The following is a 19,365-nucleotide window of genomic DNA, read 5'->3' on the forward strand; positions in this document are numbered from 1 at the left end:
ATGGGGAAGAAAGGGTGGGGTCAGGGTTCATATCAAAGCCTCCCCATTGGGACTCAGAATTTCTGTTATCACATTATGTTGAGACACAAAAAGAGCCACAGTCTCAGAGAGAGAGAGAGAGAGAGAGAGAGAAAGAGAAAGAGAGAGCATCCTGGAGAGAGAGATAGAAAAGAGGGTGATAAGACAACATTCCTAACCTCCTGTCAGTGAGAGAGAGCAGCACAGAGGACAGCATAGGAGCCTCCCAACCAACCCAGGTCCTCCCCAGTCCCTCCTAGTCTTCACTTTGTTCCACATCCAGAAGAGGACCCGTTACACTGTGCTGTGCTACCTACGGCTTTTTACCCTGCTCTTCTGTGAATCCTACCCGTACAGCTCGTTGCCGTGCTCTCCTGTGAATCCTACCCGTACTGCTCGTTGCCGTGCTCTCCTGTGAATCCTACCCCTACAGCTCTTTACCCTGCTCTCCTGTGAATCCTACCCGTACTGCTCGTTGCCGTGCTCGCCTGTGAATCCTACCCGTACTGCTCGTTGCCGTGCTCTCCTGTGAATCCTACCCCTACAGCTCGTTGCCGTGCTCTTCTGTGAATCCTACCCGTACTGCTCGTTGCCGTGCTCTCCTGTGAATCCTACCCGTACTACTCTTTACCCTGCTCTCCTGTGAATCCTACCCGTACTGCTCGTTGCTGTGCTCTCCTGTGAATCCTACCCGTACTGCTCGTTGCCGTGCTCTCCTGTGAATCCTACCCGTACTGCTCTTTACCCTGCTCTTCTGTGAATCCTACCCGTACTACTCTTTACCCTGCTCTTCTGTGAATCCTACCCGTACTGCTCGTTGCCGTGCTCTCCTGTGAATCCTACCCGTACTACTCTTTACCCTGCTCTCCTGTGAATCCTACCCATACTGCTCGTTGCCGTGCTCTCCTGTGAACCCTACCCGTACTACTCTTTACCCTGCTCTCCTGTGAATCCTACCCGTACTATTCTTTACCCTGCTCTTCTGTGAATCCTACCCGTACTACTCTTTACCCTGCTCTTCTGTGAACCCTACCCGTACAGCTCTTTACTGTGCTCTTCTAATCAATAACAACTCTACTGCTGCTTCGTCCTACACCAGCTGTTGACAGCCAGACCAACGTAGACTAGTCAGCTACTCCACGACCCCATCACTGCACTGGGCAGGCACACCAATTCCTCCTCACTGCACTGGGCAGGCACACCACTTCCTCCTCACTGCACTGGGCAGCCACACCACTTCCTCCTCACTGCACTGGGCAGCCACACCACTTCCTCCTTTACTGCACTGGGCAGCCACACCACTTCCTCCTCACCGCACTGGTCAGCCACACCACTTCCTCCTCACTGCACTGGGCAGCCACACCACTTCCTCCTCACTGCACTGGGCAGCCACACCACTTCCTCCTCACTGCACTTCCCTCAAGCAGTACACGCTGTCTGAGAAGAACACTGGTGGGTAAGTCTGATCTCTCTCTGGTTTTATAATTTACCTTCTCGTGGTCTTTTCTGTATTTGAGTTGAAGGTTTTTTTTGCAGAAAATGTCGCATGACAATGTCATAGTCTTCTGAGTGTCCTCTCTCTCTCTCTCTCTCCCGGATATCTGGAATTGATATATGGAATTGATATATGGAATTGATATCTGGAATTGATATCTGGAATTGATATCTGGAATTGATGTATGGAATTGATATATGGAATTGATATCTGGAATTGATGTCTGGAATTGATATCTGGAATTGATATATGGAATTGATATCTGGAATTGATGTCTGGAATTGATATCTGGAATTGATATCTGGAATTGATGTATGGAATTGATATCTGGAATTGATATCTGGAATTGATGTCTGGAATTGATATATGGAATTGATATCTGGAATTGATGTATGGAATTGATATATGGAATTGATATCTGGAATTGATATATGGAATTGATATATGGAATTGATGTCTGGAATTGATATCTGGAATTGATATCTGGAATTGATATCTGGAATTGATATCTGGAATTGATATATGGAATTGATATCTGGAATTGATGTCTGGAATTGATATCTGGAATTGATATATGGAATTGATATATGGAATTGATATCTGGAATTGTTTTAAGATTGTTATACTATGTATCATTTAGGTATTTGATTTTGAATTTTAGGACCCATTTAGGTATCAAAAAAATATAGAAACAAATATTTGATAAAATATTGAATTTGGCATTTACTACTTTTAGCCCAAAGAAACATATTAAAAATTAGTTTTAAAAAAAGGGCAATAAAAAGGGTGTCTGTCCTGTATCTAGGAGAAAGCTCAGGAAATATGTATATCTTTACACATATTTAACCCCTTCTGGGGGGTTGGCACAACACTACAATACCTTCATATACATTCCAGAAATTGTTTCAATTGTTTTAAACGGTACTGGTTACCTCCAGACGAGTCTCGTGACCCTTGTGGGGGTCGTAGAGCAAAATCGAGAACACCATCGTGTTCGTGAGAGTCTCATCTTTCCGTATAGTTGTCATATTAGTTCAGAACGATTTCTGGAATGTCTCCTGGTCTGACAAACACCGCTGTAGCTCTGCCACCTTCCACCGCCGATGCGGAAGGCCGTCGTAGGCGGATGAGTTGGATTGAGACACAGCCCACGCAAAAAAAAAACATATTTCTCTTAAACTGACAGATTTTAATGGGGGATTTAATTATATTGACTCATTGGACTCAAATTATTAACTGAAGCATTTGAGATGTTTGTGGTGTTCTGATCTGTGACTACGCTAAGGAATTTTCTTTACCATGGTCTTATTTGTAGAGTTTTAGTTTTTGGAGGATAAGACTTGTTCAAGTTCTCAAGGTCACTGGAGATAACAGGTCCATTGTAACTCAATAGATATTGTACCTAGCTCCGTTCACAGAGCCAAATAAACCCAGCGAATTCATCAGCACACATGCACGCCTCAAGTCTGGCTTCCTGCTGTGTGTTTTTCGGTTGGAGTTAGATTTGGAGTCTGTCAGATGAGGCCTGTTTTCAGACGGTGGGTCAGTGAATCTCATCAGGTAACTTCCTGTTTTCAGACGGTGGGTCAGTGAATCTCATCAGGTAACTTCCTGTTTTCAGACGGTTGGTCAGTGAATCTCATCAGGTAACTTCCTGTTTTCAGACGGTTGGTCAGTGAATCTCATCAGGTAACTTCCTGTTTTCAGACGGTGGGTCAGTGAATCTCATCAGGTAACTTCTTTAACGTTAGGGAAATTTGCCACTGTATTTTGTAGCCTTCAATTTGCGCTTTCAGGATTGTCTGTGGGGATCAACTCTTAACAGGGGTCACATTGCTCCTGTTAACCTCAGTGACAAGGTCATGTTAACCCATGGGACAGGCTCATGTTAACCCTAGTGACAGGCTCATGTTAACCCTAGTCACAGGTTCCTGTTAACCCCAGTGACAGGTTCCTGTTAACCCCAATGACAGGTTCCTATTAAACCTAGTTACAGGTTCCTGTTAACCCCAATGACAGGTTCCTGTTAACCCCAGTGACAGGTTCCTATTAAACCCAGTGACAGGTTCCTGTTAACCCCAATGACAGGTTCCTGTTAACCCCAGTGACAGGTTCCTGTTAACCCCAGTGACAGGTTCCTGTTAACCCCAGTGACAGGTTCCTGTTAACCCCAGTGACAGGTTCCTGTTAACCCCAGTGACAGGTTCCTATTAACCCCAATGACAGGTTCATGTTAACCCCAGTGACAGGTTCCTGTTAACCCCAGTGACAGGTTCCTGTTAACCCCAGTGACAGGTTCCTGTTAACCCCAGTGACAGGTTCCTGTTAACCCCAATGACAGGTTCCTGTTAACCCCAGTGACGGGTTCCTATTAAACCTAGTGACAGGTTCCTGTTAACCCCAATGACAGGTTCCTGTTAACCCCAGTGACAGGTTCCTAATAAACCTAGTGACAGGTTCCTGTTAACCCCAATGACAGGTTCCTGTTAACCCCAGTGACAGGTTCCTGTTAACCCCAGTGACAGGTTCCTGTTAACCCCAGTGACAGGTTCCTGTTAACCCCAGTGACAGATTCCTGTTAACCCCAGTGACAGGTTCCTGTTAACCCCAGTGACAGGTTCCTGTTAACCCCAGTGACAGGTTCCTGTTAACTCTAGTGACAGGTTCCTGTTAACCCTAGTGACAGGTTTCTGTTAACCCTAGTGACAGGTTCCTGTTAACCCCAGTGACAGGTTCCTGTTAACCCTAGTGACATGTTCCTGTTAACCCCAGTGACAGGTTCCTGTTAACCCTAGTGACAGGTTCCTGTTAACCCCAGTGACAGGTTCCTGTTAACCCTAGTGACAGGTTCCTGTTAACCCCAGTGACAGGTTCCTGTTAACCCTAGTGACAGGTTCCTGTTAACCCTTGTGACAGGTTCCTGTTAACCCTAGTGACAGGTTCCTGTTAACCCCAGTGACAGGTTCCTGTTAACCCCAGTGACAGGTTCCTTTGGAAAGTGTAATATGTCTAGAGAGAAGGCTGTGCTCTCCGCTGCAGAACCCGACAGCGATCCCATTCCCCCTCACAAATGAAGGCTTTGAATAATCTCTCAAAACTATTTGTATCTGTCCCAAATGGCACCCTATTCCCTATATATTGTGCACTACTTTTGACTATCTTCCCTGGTCAAAAACAGTGCACTTGAATAGAGATTAGGGTGCCCATTTGGGACACAGCCCTAGTCTGATCCAAAGAATCCCCTCTTTCCTCTCTTGACTGCTGGACTGGTGCGAACACTCCCACACATTTACACCATCAGACCATTGTGATAGAGGCTTGTTCTGGGGGTTTATCTCCCTGTAGGGGGTTGTCACACACAGTAATAAATCAGTGGAGCGTGATCCCCCCCTAACCCCCCATAGGGCTCTGGTCTAAAGTAGTGCACTATATATAGGGAATATGGTTCCATAGGGCTCTGGTCTAAAGTAGTGCACTATATATAGGGAATAGGGTTCCATAGGGCTCTGGTCAAAACTAGGGCACCATGTATAAAAAATAATGCAATTTGGGACGCCCCTACACAATGTAGAGGCAGAAGGTTGCTTGGGAAATGCCGTCCTCTCGTAGTCCAACAGCTCCCCTGAACACTGTTTCACACCACGAGGATCAGACAGGGAAGAGATCCGTCGTCCTGAACAATGTTTTACACCACGAAGATCAGACAGGGAAGAGATCTGTCCTGAACAATGTTTCACACCACGAGGATCAGACAGGGAAGAGATCTGTCCTGAACACTGTTTCACACCACGAGGATCAGACAGGGAAGAGATCTGTCCTGAACAATGTTTCACACCACGAAGATCAGACAGGGAAGAGATCTGTCCTGAACAATGTTTCACACCACGAAGATCAGACAGGGAAGAGATCTGTCCTGAACACTGTTTCACACCACGAAGATCAGACAGGGAAGAGATCTGTCCTGAACACTGTTTCACACCACGAAGATCAGATAGGGAAGAGATCTGTCCTGAACACTGTTTCACACCACGAAGATCAGACAGGGAAGAGATCTGTCCTGAACACTGTTTCACACCACGAAGATCAGACAGGGAAGAGATCTGTCCTGAACACTGTTTCACACCACGAAGATCAGACAGGGAAGAGATCTGTCCTGAACACTGTTTCACACCACGAAGATCAGACAGGGAAGAGATCCGTCCTGTCAGTGGTACTACATCTGACTAAGTCCTTATGTGACCTCTGGCTCTCTGAGTCTGTGTCCCAAATGGTCATCTATTCCCTATATTGTGCACTACTGTTGACGAGAAACCGTAAGACTCTGGTGAAAAGTAGTGTACTACTGTACATAGGGAATAGTGTGTTTCTCAGTTGGTAGAGCACAGTGCTTGTAACGGGTAGTGGGGTTTGATATCCAGGACCACCCATACATAAACTGTAAGTCGCTTTGGATAAAAGTGTCAGCTAAATGGCATAGAGTACAGATGTAGGATCTTAATTTGAGCCACATTGCTATTGAGGGAAAACAATCCTGCAGCAACAGGAAATGTGAGTTTTTTTTTGTTGTAGATGTTGGTACATTTTACGTTAGGTCAAATCAAGTCTACAGTTTTTAAGTGGAAATTACAAACTTTAGAAGCACGTTTTAAACCTTGAATATAATACAAGGCTACATTTCCTGCCGTGCAGGAAAATGATCATCAACAAAAGAGTGATCAAATTAAGATGGTACATCTGTATAATAGGGTGCCATTTGGGAGTCACTCTGGCTCTCCGGTCAGCATGTATAGGAGAGACAGCTGCTGAGGTTGAAGTTTTGAAAACGGACAAAGGAGGGTGTTGAGCCTCCTCTCACCCAGGAATGTCTCCACAGTTCCCAGGCAGTCCAGGACAAGCCTAGTTTTAGTGGGGAGTCCCACAACTACATCATATGACTTTCATCAATGAGTTATTCTGTATTTTGTGAGTGGTTTATGTGTGTGTATCCCACTGACACACTCCCCTCTGCTCCAACATCTGCGGGATAGTAAGAACTATCTCCGGTACACACCTCTTTTGTGCCTTTCACGGAGGCTCTGATAATATTGATGTTTGGCCTTATGGCTAACTGCTTACAGCTGTCCTGTGCGGCAGGCAGGGGAGTGGTGATTGGATAATTAAAAGTGATGTCGGAGGTCATAACAGAGAACGGTGAATGTTCTCTTTTGGTAGGAGATTTAAACCACATTGAAGGACTTGAAATTAAAAAGGGAAATAAAATAGATTATAGCATTTTAGATTCAATGGGTGTTCAATGTTTAAAAAAAAACTTATTCAGCCAATAGACAGTTACAGATGCATCTGTTGGGACTGGAATATTTACAGAAGAAGTGCTATTAGACTGGCGGCTGCAAGCAACGACAGAAACATCACTTCTAAACCACCTGCGCTCAAACGGTGAGGCCATTTCACCAGTGGAAGAGCCACTCGGTCATTACTTATAATGGGACAAATCAGACAACTGGGTCAGATCAGGGGGTAATGTGACAAATTAGACAACTGGGCCAGACCAGGGGGTAATGGGACAAATCAGACAACTGGGTCAGACCAGGGGGTAATGGGACAAATGAGACAACTGGGTCAGACCAGGGGGTAATGGGACAAAATTAGACAACTGGGCCAGACCAGGGGGTAATGGGACAAATCAGACAACTGGGTCAGACCAGGGGGTAATGGGACAAATTAGACAACTGGGCCAGACCAGGGGGTAATGTGACAAATCAGACAACTGGGTCAGACCAGGGGGTAATGTGACAAATCAGACACTGGGTCAGACCAGGGGCTAATGTGACAAATCAGACAACTGGGCCAGACCAGGGGGTAATGGGACAAATTAGACAACTGGGCCAGACCAGGGGGTAATGTGACAAAATTAGACAACTGGGCCAGACCAGGGGGTAATGTGACAAATTAGACAACTGGGTCAGACCAGGGGGTAATGTGACAAATCAGACAACTGGGTCAGACCAGCGGGTAATGTGACAAATCAGACAACTGGGTCAGACCAGGGGGTAATGTGACAAATCAGTCAACTGGGTCAGACCAGGGGGTAATGTGACAAATCAGACAACTGGGTCAGACCAGGGGGTAATGTGACAAATCAGACAACTGGGTCAGACCAGGGGGTAATGGGACAAATCAGACAACTGGGTCAGACCAGGGGGTAATGTGACAAATCAGACAACTGGGTCAGACCAGGGGGTAATGTGACAAATCAGACAACTGGGTCAGACCAGGGGGTAATGTGACATTATGTTCAAAACAAGTTACAAACAATGCGAAAAAACAAACAAAACAGCACGGTTGGTTAAAAGCCCATAAAACGGCAGGCCTCCCCTCCAGTGCCATTATCATATATTTGTTTTTGTAATTTTATAAATATAATATATGTTACAATCTTTTTATATATATTTTTTCTCTTTTCCTTTCAATAGTTGCCTAAAATTCACAAGTTTTTGAAAAACTTTTACGCTTCTTTAAAGCCCAACCAAAATCGCAAAACGTACAGTCAAAATAAATTGTGAGCCAAAGCAACACACTGGCAAAATGAAAAACACGAAACGTATAGACTGCCCACCCTTGAAAGACAATCAGCAACGAAGTTGTCCTTACCATGTTCATGTCTGATTTCAAGGGGAAACTCCTGCAACATCCATGGCAACTTTCCTCTTGTGATTTTCCTCAGTGGAATTTGTTTGATTGGGACAGAGTCCACAACATCAACGTCATGCTCTAGTACAATTGTCTGAGTCGGCACATCTGAGAATAATCCCTGATATTCAAAAGCAGTGCAACAATGTTGTCTTTTTCCTCCGGAGAGAAGTGTGCCAAAAAGTCATCAAAGTTTTAGTCAACCATCCAACCGGCACAGGGTGTATTGGGCTTTCCTCATGCTCTCGAGGAAGACTATAGTCAACGGGGACAGTAGTGGCTACAGGCAGAATGTCACTACCGGTTTCCACTGACTTCGCCGCGCCGATCGTAGCAGGTGAAGTACGGTTTCAACATGTTGACATGACACAGCCGTTTTCTTCCTGCGCTCCAGTGTGGCGATAATGTAATCCAGATTAACAATTATTTTCACTATGGGGTAAGGGCCTGAAAAACAAGCTTGCAACGGTGACCCCAGAATGGCAACAAAACCAGGACTTGGTCACCCATATTGAAAGTGCGGTTTCGGGCCTTCCGCTCTTACCAAATTTTAATTTGCGCCCTCTCCAGATTCTCACTTTCAAACTCACAGGTGTGGTGCAATCTGTGTCAAAAAGAGCTAACGTTCTCCAACAGATGTTTTTCCTGCTTTTAAGGTGTCGCCCTGCAGCAACTGCTCTATCAGTAAACTCAAAGGACCTCTGATATGATGTCCAAACACGAGTTCATTCGGGTTAAAACAGAGAGATTCCTGAACAACCTACCGTGCTGCAAACAGCACAAGACCCCTTCATCCCAGTCTTCCTCAAACTCAAAGCAGTAAACTCTCAATATAGACTTCAAAGTCTGATGAAGTCTGTCAAGAGCACCTTGAGACTCTGGGTGGTAGGCACTAGACCTTGAGACTCTGGGTGGTAGGTACTAGACCTTGAGACTCTGGGTGGTCGGTACTAGACCTTGAGACTCTGGGTGGTCGGTACTAGACCTTGAGACTCAGGGTGGTAGGTACTAGACCTTGAGACTCTGGGTGGTAGGTACTAGACCTTGAGACTCTGGGTGGTAGGTACTAGACCTTGAGACTCTGGGTGGTCGGTACTAGACCTTGAGACTCTGGGTGGTCGGTACTAGACCTTGAGACTCTGGGTGGTAGGTACTAGACCTTGAGACTCTGGGTGGTAGGTACTAGACCTTGAGACTCTGGGTGGTCGGTACTAGACCTTGAGACTCTGGGTGGTAGGTACTAGACCTTGAGACTCTGGGTGGTGGGTACTAGACCTTGAGACTGTGGGTGGTCGGTACTAGACCTTGAGACTCTGGGTGGTAGGTACTAGAGGGGTAATGGGTTACACCCAACTGTTGTAGCACTTGACATTAACTTCTAACCTTGGTCCGACTGCACTACCTGCGGAAGTCCAAACGTTGAAAATAATTTCACCAGGACCTTAACAATACTGGAAGCCGTGATTTTCCTCAGTGGAATGGCCTCAGGGAAACGAGTGGCAGCACACAATATGGTTAAGAGAAACTGTTTACCACTCTTGACGTTGGGCAAAGGACCAACACAATCCTGCTGAAAGGTCAGTCAAAAGCACGAATTGGCTGCAAAGGTGCAACCGGTCAAGTTTGTTTTGGTTTACTCATCCGCTGGCAAACGCCACAGGACTTACAGTAAGATACAACATCCTCTTTCAGAACAGGCCAGAAGAAGTTACACTGCTTCCCGACGGGCCGCCCCCAGGTGGTAACAACACATCCACCACACTGATCGTCAACACAGGGGCCCCTCAGGGGTGCGTGCTCAGCCCCCTCCTGTACTCTTAATTACTTGTTACTTTTATCTCTTATTCTTATCCATATTTTCTTAAACTGCACTGTCGTTTAGGGGCTCGTAAGTAAGCTTTTCACTGTAAGGTCTACCTACACCTGTTGTATTCGGCGCATGTGACTAATAAAATTTGATTTGATTTGATTTTGATTCACCCCCAAAGGTTGAAGATCACAAACCCTGACTGTTATAGCAGTTTATATTTATGGATGTTGTCTTTCAAATGTTCCTTTAGGATGTGTTTTAACAGTGGAATGTTTAATCTGTGAACCAATTTGTTGTCATTGTGGGTGTTATCATGTGTTATAACTATAAAACTAAAACTAATAACAGTATTTCTATACTCAATAATAATAATAGTTAGGTTAAAAAAGTATTATTCTCTAAGCTTTATAGCCTATGCGTGCATTGATACTTCACCCATGATGTCATCTGTAGTTCATGTATGTTTCTAGTTCATTAGGCCTATCTTAGAGCAGATCAGTTGTACTTTACCCATGATGTCATCTGTAGTGCATGTTCCACATCAGTCACGGCTTCATCAATAAGTGTATCAATGACGTCGTCCCCACAGTGACCGTACGTACATACCTCAACCAGAAGCAATGGATTACAGGCAACATCCGCACAGAGCTAAAGGGTAGAGCTGCCGCTTTCAAGGAGCGGGACTCTAACCCGGACGCTTATAAGAAATCCCGCTATGCCCTCCGAAGAACCATGAAACAGGCAAAGCATCAATACACGACTAAGATTGAATCCTACTACACCGGCTCTGACTCTAATCGGATGTGGCAGGGCTTGCAAACTATTAAGGACTACAAAGGGAAGGCAGGCCGCGAGCTGCCCAGTGACACGGGCCTACCAAACGAGCTAAATGACTTCTACGCGCGCAACAATGAAGCATGCATGAGAACACCAGCTGTTCCAGGCGACTGTGTGTCAAGCACTCTGTAGCCGATGTGAGTAAGACGCAGGGCCAGACGGATTACCAGGAAGTGTACTCAGAGCATGCGCTAACCAACTGACAAGTGTCTTCACTAACATTTTCAACCTCTCCTCAGCTGTTGATTGCGGTCCTGCTCTGGTAGGTCAATGATTTCTCTCTAAACTCAGCAAAGTCTCTTTCTAGAAAAGATAGACTGTCTCTAAGAGATTTGACGTCGGAGGAGAGTCTTGGAGAGACGGGGCTTCGGTCAGGGCTTGGAAGGGGTTGTCTTCTCATGGATTTTGGCCTGTGGAGAGGATTGGAGAGACGGCGCTTTGGTCAGGGTTTGGAAGGGGTTGTCTTCTCATGGATTTTGGCCTGTGGAGAGGAATGGAGAGACGGGGCTTTGGTCAGGGTTTGGAGGGGTCAGGGCTGTCAGGGCTTGGAGGGGGTCGTCTTCTCATGGATTTTGGTCTGTGGAGAGGCTTGGAGAGACGGGGCTTCGGTCAGGGCTTGGAAGGGGTTGTCTTCTCATGGATTTTGGTCTGTGGAGAGGATTGGAGAGACAGGGCTTCGGTCAGGGTTTGGAAGGGGTTGTCTTCTCATGAATTTTGGCCTGTGGAGAGGATTGGAGAGACGGGGCTTCGGTCAGGGTTTGGAGGCATCGTCTTCTCATGGATTTTGGTCTGTGGAGAGGATTGGAAAGACGGGGCTTCGGACAGGGCTTGGAAGGGGTTGTCTTCTCATGGATTTTGGTCTGTGGAGAGGATTGGAGAGACGGGGCTTCGGTCAGGGCTCGGAAGGGGTTGTCTTCTCATGCCTTTTGGCCTGTGGAGAGGCTTCTTAGCTTCTTCTCTGAGGGACTGGAAGTCTTCCTGGAACTCCCTCAGGCTGCTCTCTGACCCCTGAACCATGATGGTGTCATTATGGTAGACATTATGATGAGGAAGGGGCCGTTTTCATCATTGTCCTCATTGATTGTTATCTGTCTGCCTTTTCCAATACCAATCTTTCTATGTTTTGGGTATTTGGTGATTGGCTCTCAGAATGAAATAAGCTATGTATTGTTGTCTTCTTCCCCTCTAGTATTGCCACCAAGATCTTGGGTGACTCTCTCCTTATTTTACTTTTAACATTGTTCTTTGCTTTGCAAATAGTTGACATCTGTAGGCTACAGAACCTCCATTTTGATTTTTTATCTTGGTAATTTATTTTCTCGCTCTTTTCCAAGATTTTCCAGCTTTTGTTATTATTTTATATTACAGATTGCCTTTTGCTGCAACCACATTCCAAAAAGCAGCTGCTCATTTTCTTCTTCTTCAAGTCAAAAGAAGAGCATTTACAAGCAGCCAAAATCAAGTTCTTCTCAGTTATTTGATCGCCTTTTTCTCTCTCTCTCTCTCTCTCTCTCTCTCTCTCTCTCTCTTTCTGTGTCTCCCTCTTTCTCTCTCTCCTCTCTCTTCCCAGAGATGAAGATACAGACCACTCCCACCATGGACATGGACGCCCTGACGTCCATCCTGTCCAACGCGTCTTCAGAGAGTAGCTGTGCTCCTGTAGATAACACTGTGGAGAACATGGTGTTTGGAGGTTACTACATTCTGGTCTTTCTCCTGGCGCTCAATGGTAATGTAATGTTATGTTACATAATGTTGTGTTGTGTTGCGTTGCATTGTGTTGCGTAGCGTTGCGGTGTGTTGTGTTATGTTTTGTTCCATTATGTTGTGCTGTGTTGCCTAGTGTGGTGTGTTGTTATGTTCGCTATATAGCCTACCTTGACAGTTATTCTTGAGATACCCTCTACATCCACCCTAGCTGAGATACCCTCTTCATCCACCCTAGTTGAGATACCCTCTTCATCCACCCTAGTTGAGATACCCTCTTCATCCACCCTAGTTGAGATACCCTCTTCATCCACCCTAGTTTAGATACCCTCTTCATCCACCCTAGTTGAGATACCCTCTTCATCCACCCTAGTTGAGATAACCTCTTCATCCACCCTAGTTGAGATACCCTCTTCATCCACCCTAGTTGAGATACCCTCTTCATCCACCCTAGTTGAGATACCCTCTTCATCCACCCTAGTTTAGATACCCTCTTCATCCACCCTAGTTGAGATACCCTCTTCATCCACCCTAGTTGAGATACCCTCTTCATCCACCCTAGTTGAGATAAGGATGTTTGAGTTCTAATAAATGAGATCAGTACAAGTCTCGTTCTTTCACCACAACAGGTAACGCCTTGGCCCTCTGGATCTTCTCCCGGCAGCGTGGCACATCCTCTCCCGCTAACGTCTTCCTGCTGCACCTGGCTGTGGCCGACCTTTCCTACGTCATAATCCTGCCGCTCCGCGCCACATACCACCTCACGGGGGGCCACTGGCCGTTCGGCGAGGTTCCGTGTCGAGTCGCCGGCTTCCTGTTTTATGTCAACATGTACGCGAGTCTCTACTTCTTGGCGTGCGTGGCTGGGGATCGCTACCTGGCCGTGGTGCACGCCGTGAGGTCACTGAAGATCCGCCGTGCCCGCTACGCCCACACCATCAGTTTTTCCCTGTGGGTGCTGGTCACCGTCTCCATGGCGCCCCTGCTGGTCACCCGCCAGACTGCGGATGTGGACGGGATGACGGTGTGTCTGCAGCTGTACAGGGAGAAAGCCTCCCGCAAGGCCCTCGTCTCTTTAGCCGTAGCCTTCACCCCTCCTTTCCTCTCCACACTGTCCTGCTACCTGCTCATCATCCACAGCCTGAGGAGAGGATCCCGACTGGAGCCCCAGCTGAAGCTGCGAGCCTTGAGGACCATCGGCCTGGTCATGCTGATCTATGTGGTGTGCTTCCTGCCGTACCACGCCTCCAGAGCCACGTTCATCCTGGGGTACGCCCACCCAGATGTCTCCTGCCAGACCAGGCGGGGTCTGTCCCTGGCCAACCGCGTCACCTCCTCCCTCACCTGTCTGAACGGGGGCCTGGATCCTCTGGTGTACCTGTTTGGGGCCGAGAAGTTCCGGGGAACGGTGAGGAGGCTGTTCTTTAGAGACAGGGCCGGGGGATCAGGGGCCACCAGTGCAGGAGAGCTGAAGGGAACACACGAGAGCTCTGTCAGCGCCAAGTCTGAGTTCTGAGAAGCCGGAGGTGGAACCATCTGAAATATCAACTTTATCTGACGGACTTATTTTTAAGTCATTTTTTAAATACATTTTTCTACCTGTTTTCACTCAAGCCTCTCAATACTTATTTTTATACTGCCTCTCCTGTCCATATGAGACTGTATCTTTGTTCTATACTGCCTCTCCTGTCCATATGAGACTGTATCTTTGTTCTTTACTGCCTCTCCTGTCCATATGAGACTGTATCTTTGTTCTCTACTGCCTCTCCTGTCCATATGAGACTGTATCTTTGTTCTTTACTGCCTCTCCTGTCCATATGAGACTGTATCTTTGTTCTGTACTGCCTCTCCTGTCCATATGAGACGGTATCTTTGTTCTCTACTGCCTCTCCTGTCCATATGAGACTGTATCTTTGTTCTGTACTGCCTCTCCTGTCCATATGAGACTGTATCTTTGTTCTGTACTGCCTCTCCTGTCCATATGAGACTGTATCTTTGACTTTAACTTTGTCTTTGAAATCAATTACAGTTTGTTTCATTATCATCTCCCTTCAGCTGTAACTATTTTCAACCCTGCCAAAGTGCTGGTAAAAAACCAAATCAATGGATGCCATCCCAGCTGTAATTCTAGTTGTACAGTATTTTGCGTAAAACCTTGTTTTCTTTAAAAACGGGGGGGGGGGGGGAAATGCATGCCTTTTCATCTTAGTAGGTCTTGATCTGTTAACTCTTTAAAATCGTGCTTAGTAATGCCTAACATGCTTTTGGGCAAGGATATTATTACGATAATACAATCTTATTCTCACTAATTAAAGTGTATCTTCAATGTTTCCCGCCAAGTTAATTCATGATACAATCAAAATGTATTTTCCTCAAGTAATCTCCATTAACGTTTCCTTGTCGTCCTATTACCAAAAATAAAATAAAAAATGTAGTCATTCATTTCAAAATTATATATTGGATAAATCTCTTACCCGACTTTCTAGCAAAACGTTATGTTTGACACTGATGTTAGTCATCAGTGTCTTCAAATGTATGTGTTTGGACATGAGTTTGCGAGCCTGTTTGTTTACAAACCACTGTTTCCTCAATGCATTGTAATTGCTATGCATCCTGACATAACATTTGACATATTGCAGAAAGGGATCTATAGAGCGTCATATGATATCAAAGAGCCCAGGCTGAGCAACGAGCCAACTGTTCTCACCTAAAATATCTCATGGCCTTTCTGTTATTTATACATTTGACTGTATCTTCACTTTAGGACTGTAAATTAATAAATTGTTACACATATATATATATATATAAATGGTGTCTTTTTTCATTCTATGTGCTTATACACCTTAAAGAGTAGACTGAGGTTATAGACTGTCTTAGTGGTTATTCAATTCCACTCTGTACAGAGTAGACTGAGGTTATAGACTGTCTTAATAATGGTTATTAAATTCCACTCTGTACAGAGTAGACTGAGGTTATAGACTGTCTTAGTGGTTATTAGATTCCACTCCGTACAGAGTAGACTGAGGTTATAGACTGTCTTAATAATGGTTATTAAATTCCACTCTGTACAGAGTAGACTGAGGTTATAGACTGTCTTAGTGGTTATTAAATTCCACTCTGTACAGAGTAGACTGAGGTTATAGACTGTCTTAGTAGTGGTTATTCAATTCCACTCTCTACAGAGTAGACTGAGGTTATAGACTGTCTTAGTTGTTATTAAATTCCACTCTGTACAGAGTAGACTGAGGTTATAGACTGTCTTAGTGGTTATTAAATTCCACTCTGTACAGAGTAGACTGAGGTTATAGACTGTCTTAGTGGTTATTAAATTCCACTCTGTACAGAGAAGACTGAGGTTATAGACTGTCTTAGTGGATATTAAATTCCACTCTGTACAGAGTAGACTGAGGTTATAGACTGTCTTAATAACGGTTATTAAATTCCACTCTGTACAGAGTAGACTGAGGTTATAGACTGGCTTAGTGGTTATTAAATTCCACTCTGTACAGAGTAGACTGAGGTTATAGACTGTCTTAGTGGTTATTCAATTCCACTCTGTACAGAGTAGACTGAGGTTATAGACTGTCTTAGTGGTTATTAAATTCCACTCTGTACAGAGTAGACTGAGGTTATAGACTGTCTTAGTGGTTATTAAATTCCACTCTGTACAGAGAAGACTGAGGTTATAGACTGTCTTAGTGGATATTAAATTCCACTCTGTACAGAGTAGACTGAGGTTATAGACTGTCTTAATAACGGTTATTAAATTCCACTCTGTACAGAGTAGACTGAGGTTATAGACTGGCTTAGTGGTTATTAAATTCCACTCTGTACAGAGTAGACTGAGGTTATAGACTGTCTTAGTGGTTATTCAATTCCACTCTGTACAGAGTAGACTGAGGTTATAGACTGTCTTAGTGGTTATTAAATTCCACTCTGTACAGAGTAGACTGAGGTTATAGACTGTCTTAGTAGTGGTTATTAAATTCCACTCTGTACAGAGTAGACTGAGGTTATAGACTGTCTTAATAACGGTTATTAAATTCCACTCTGTACAGAGTAGACTGAGGTTATAGACTGGCTTAGTGGTTATTCAATTCCACTCTGTACAGAGTAGACTGAGGTTATAGACTGTCTTAGTGGTTATTCAATTCCACTCAGTACAGAGTAGACTGAGGTTATAGACTGTCTTAGTGGTTATTAAATTCCACTCTGTACAGAGTAGACTGAGGTTATAGACTGTCTTAGTAGTGGTTATTAAATTCCACTCTGTACAGAGTAGACTGAGGTTATAGACTGTCTTAGTGGTTATTAAATTCCACTCTGTACAGAGTAGACTGAGGTTATAGACTGTTTCAGTGGATATTAAATAACACTTTGTACAGAGTAGACTGAGGTTATAGACTGTCTTAGTGGTTATTAAATAACACTTTGTAAAGTGGTGTACACAGCTGGCTAGACTAACTACACTAACTAGGTTAACTCACCAATAACACTAAACTGTTTTTTTAGCTGACGTGGGCTAACTGAACGGCTGCTAGTGACTGACAACACAAGGAGAACAACTGCTGATGCAAAAACCACATTCTAAAAAAAACAAATTTTGTGTGTGTGTGTGTGTGTGTGTGTGTGCGTTTTAAGGCGCGAGTGTGTAATGAATAGCTTAATTAAGTGTAAGAAACTGTAGGCTTAGTAACTAGTAGATTGGTCCTCAGACTTCACAGCCACCTGGACTGTATGATTCTCATTGGATTTCCTGAATCCTGGTAACCAGTTTGGCGGCGTAGCCTAATGGTTAGAGTGTAGAGGCGGCAGGGCAGCCTAGTGGTTAGAGTGTAGAGGCGGCAGGGTAGCCTAGTGGTTAGAGTGTAGAGGCGGCAGGGTAGCCTAGTGGTTAGAGTATAGAGGCGGCAGGGCAGCCTAGTGGTTAGAGTGTAGAGGCGGCAGGGCAGCCTAGTGGTTAGAGTGTAGAGGCGGCAGGGCAGCCTAGTGGTTAGAGTGTAGAGGCGGCAGGGCAGCCTAGTGGTTAGAGTGTAGAGGCGGCAGGGCAGCCTAGTGGTTAGAGTGTAGAGGCGGCAGGGTAGCCTAGTGGTTAGAGTGTAGAGGCGGCAGGGCAGCCTAGTGGTTAGAGTGTAGAGGCGGCAGGGCAGCCTAGTGGTTAGAGTGTAGAGGCGGCAGGGCAGCCTAGTGGTTAGAGTGTAGAGGCGGCAGGGCAGCCTAGTGGTTAGAGTGTAGAGGCGGCAGGGCAGCCTAGTGGTTAGAATGTAGAGGAGGCAGGGCAGCCTAGTGGTTAGAGTGTAGAGGCGGCAGGGCAGCCTAGTGGTTAGAGTGTAGAGGCGGCAGGGCAGCCTAGTGGTTAGAGTGTAGAGGCGGCAGGGCAGCCTAGTGGTTAGAGTGTAGAGGCGGCAGGGCAGCCTAGTGGTTAGAGTGTAGAGGCGGCAGGGCAGCCTAGTGGTTAGAATGTAGAGGAGGCAGGGCAGCCTAGTGGTTAGAGTGTAGAGGCGGCAGGGCAGCCTAGTGGTTAGAGTGTAGAGGCGGCAGGGCAGCCTAGTGGTTAGAGTGTAGAGGCGGCAGGGCAGCCTAGTGGTTAGAGTGTAGAGGCGGCAGGGTAGCCTAGTGGTTAGAGTGTAGAGGCGGCAGGGCAGCCTAGTGGTTAGAGTGTAGAGGCGGCAGGGCAGCCTAGTGGTTAGAGTGTAGAGGCGGCAGGGCAGCCTAGTGGTTAGAGTGTAGAGGCGGCAGGGCAGCCTAGTGGTTAGAGTATAGAGGCGGCAGGGCAGCCTAGTGGTTAGAGTGTAGAGGCGGCAGGGCCGCCTAGTGGTTAGAGTGTAGAGGCGGCAGGGCAGCCTAGTGGTTAGAGCGTTGGACCTAGTAACCGGATGGTTGCAAGATCGAATCCCCGAGCTGACAAGGTAAAAATCTATCGTTCTTCCACTGAACAAGGCAGTGAACAAGGCACTGTTCCTAGGCAGTCAATGAAAATAACAATTTGTTCTTTAATGGACTTGCCTAGTTAAATAAAGGGGAGAAAATCTATTCAAAGCTGCATGTCTTGCTCTTCATTAGGCGAAGCTACCAATGTGTAGAATAACTCTGGCCTTTCTCTCTCAATTACATACAATTTAAGGGCTTTATTGGCATGGGAAACATGTTTACATTGACAAAACAAGTTCTAAAAATAATAAAGACGTTTCAAATGTCATATTATGTATATATACAGCGTTGTAACGATGTGAAAATAGTTCAAGTACAAAATATATTGTATTTACAATGTTTTTTGTTCTTCACTGGTTGCCCTTTTCTTGTGACAACAGGTCACAAATATTGCTGCTGTGATGTCACACTGGTATTTCACCCAATAGATATGGGAATTTATCAAAATTGGGTTTGTTGTCTAATTCTTTGTGGGTCTGTGTAATCTGATGTGTCTCTAATATGGTCATACATTGGACAGGAGGTTAGGACGTGCAGCTCAGTTTCCACCTCATTTTGTGGGCAGTGTGCACATAGCCTGTCTTCTCTTGAGAGCCATGTCTGCCTACGGCGGCCTTTCTCAATAGCAAGGCTATGCTCACTGAGTCTGTACATAGTCAAAGCTTTCCTTAAGTTTGGGTCAGTCACAGTGGTCAGGTATTCTGCCGCTGTGTACTCTCTGTTTAGGGACAAATAGCATTCTAGTTTGCTCTGTTTTTATGTTAATTATTTTCAATGTGTCAAGTAATTATCTGTTTGTTTTCTCATGATTTGGTTGGGTCTAATTGTGTTTCTGTCTTGGGGCTCTATGGGGTCTGTTTGCGAACGAAGCCCCAGG

The 19,365-nt window shown here is 45.5% G+C and overlaps 1 protein-coding gene across 2 annotated transcripts; it reads left to right on the forward strand.

Annotated features, from left to right (window-relative positions):
* Positions 1-195: 195 nt before the first annotated feature.
* Positions 196-15,358, forward strand: LOC139410293 (G protein-coupled receptor 17). Of its 2 annotated transcripts, none has more exons than XM_071155782.1 (3): positions 196-1,474; positions 12,421-12,579; positions 13,187-15,358. In XM_071155782.1, the coding sequence occupies exons 2-3, from the start codon at positions 12,423-12,425 to the stop codon at positions 14,071-14,073; spliced, it is 1,044 nt and encodes a 347-aa protein (XP_071011883.1). In that variant the 5' UTR covers positions 196-1,474; positions 12,421-12,422; the 3' UTR covers positions 14,074-15,358. The 2 variants fall into 2 exon arrangements, with proteins under 2 accessions (XP_071011883.1, XP_071011884.1); XM_071155783.1 differs by having other exon boundaries at positions 210-1,470; positions 13,187-14,987.
* Positions 15,359-19,365: the final 4,007 nt, after the last annotated feature.

This window comes from Oncorhynchus clarkii, chromosome 5 (assembly GCF_045791955.1).
Source record: "Oncorhynchus clarkii lewisi isolate Uvic-CL-2024 chromosome 5, UVic_Ocla_1.0, whole genome shotgun sequence".
NCBI lineage: Eukaryota > Metazoa > Chordata > Actinopteri > Salmoniformes > Salmonidae > Oncorhynchus > Oncorhynchus clarkii.

What these genes read in the sequence shown, in the direction of transcription:
- LOC139410293 (XM_071155782.1), top strand. Translation starts at nt 12,423, where the DNA reads ATGAAGATACAGACCACTCCCACCATGGACATGGACGCCCTGACGTCC. An exon ending in CTTTCTCCTGGCGCTCAATG is followed by an intron (nt 12,580 to 13,186) that starts GTAATGTAATGT and finishes TCACCACAACAG; the next exon opens with GTAACGCCTTGGCCCTCTGG.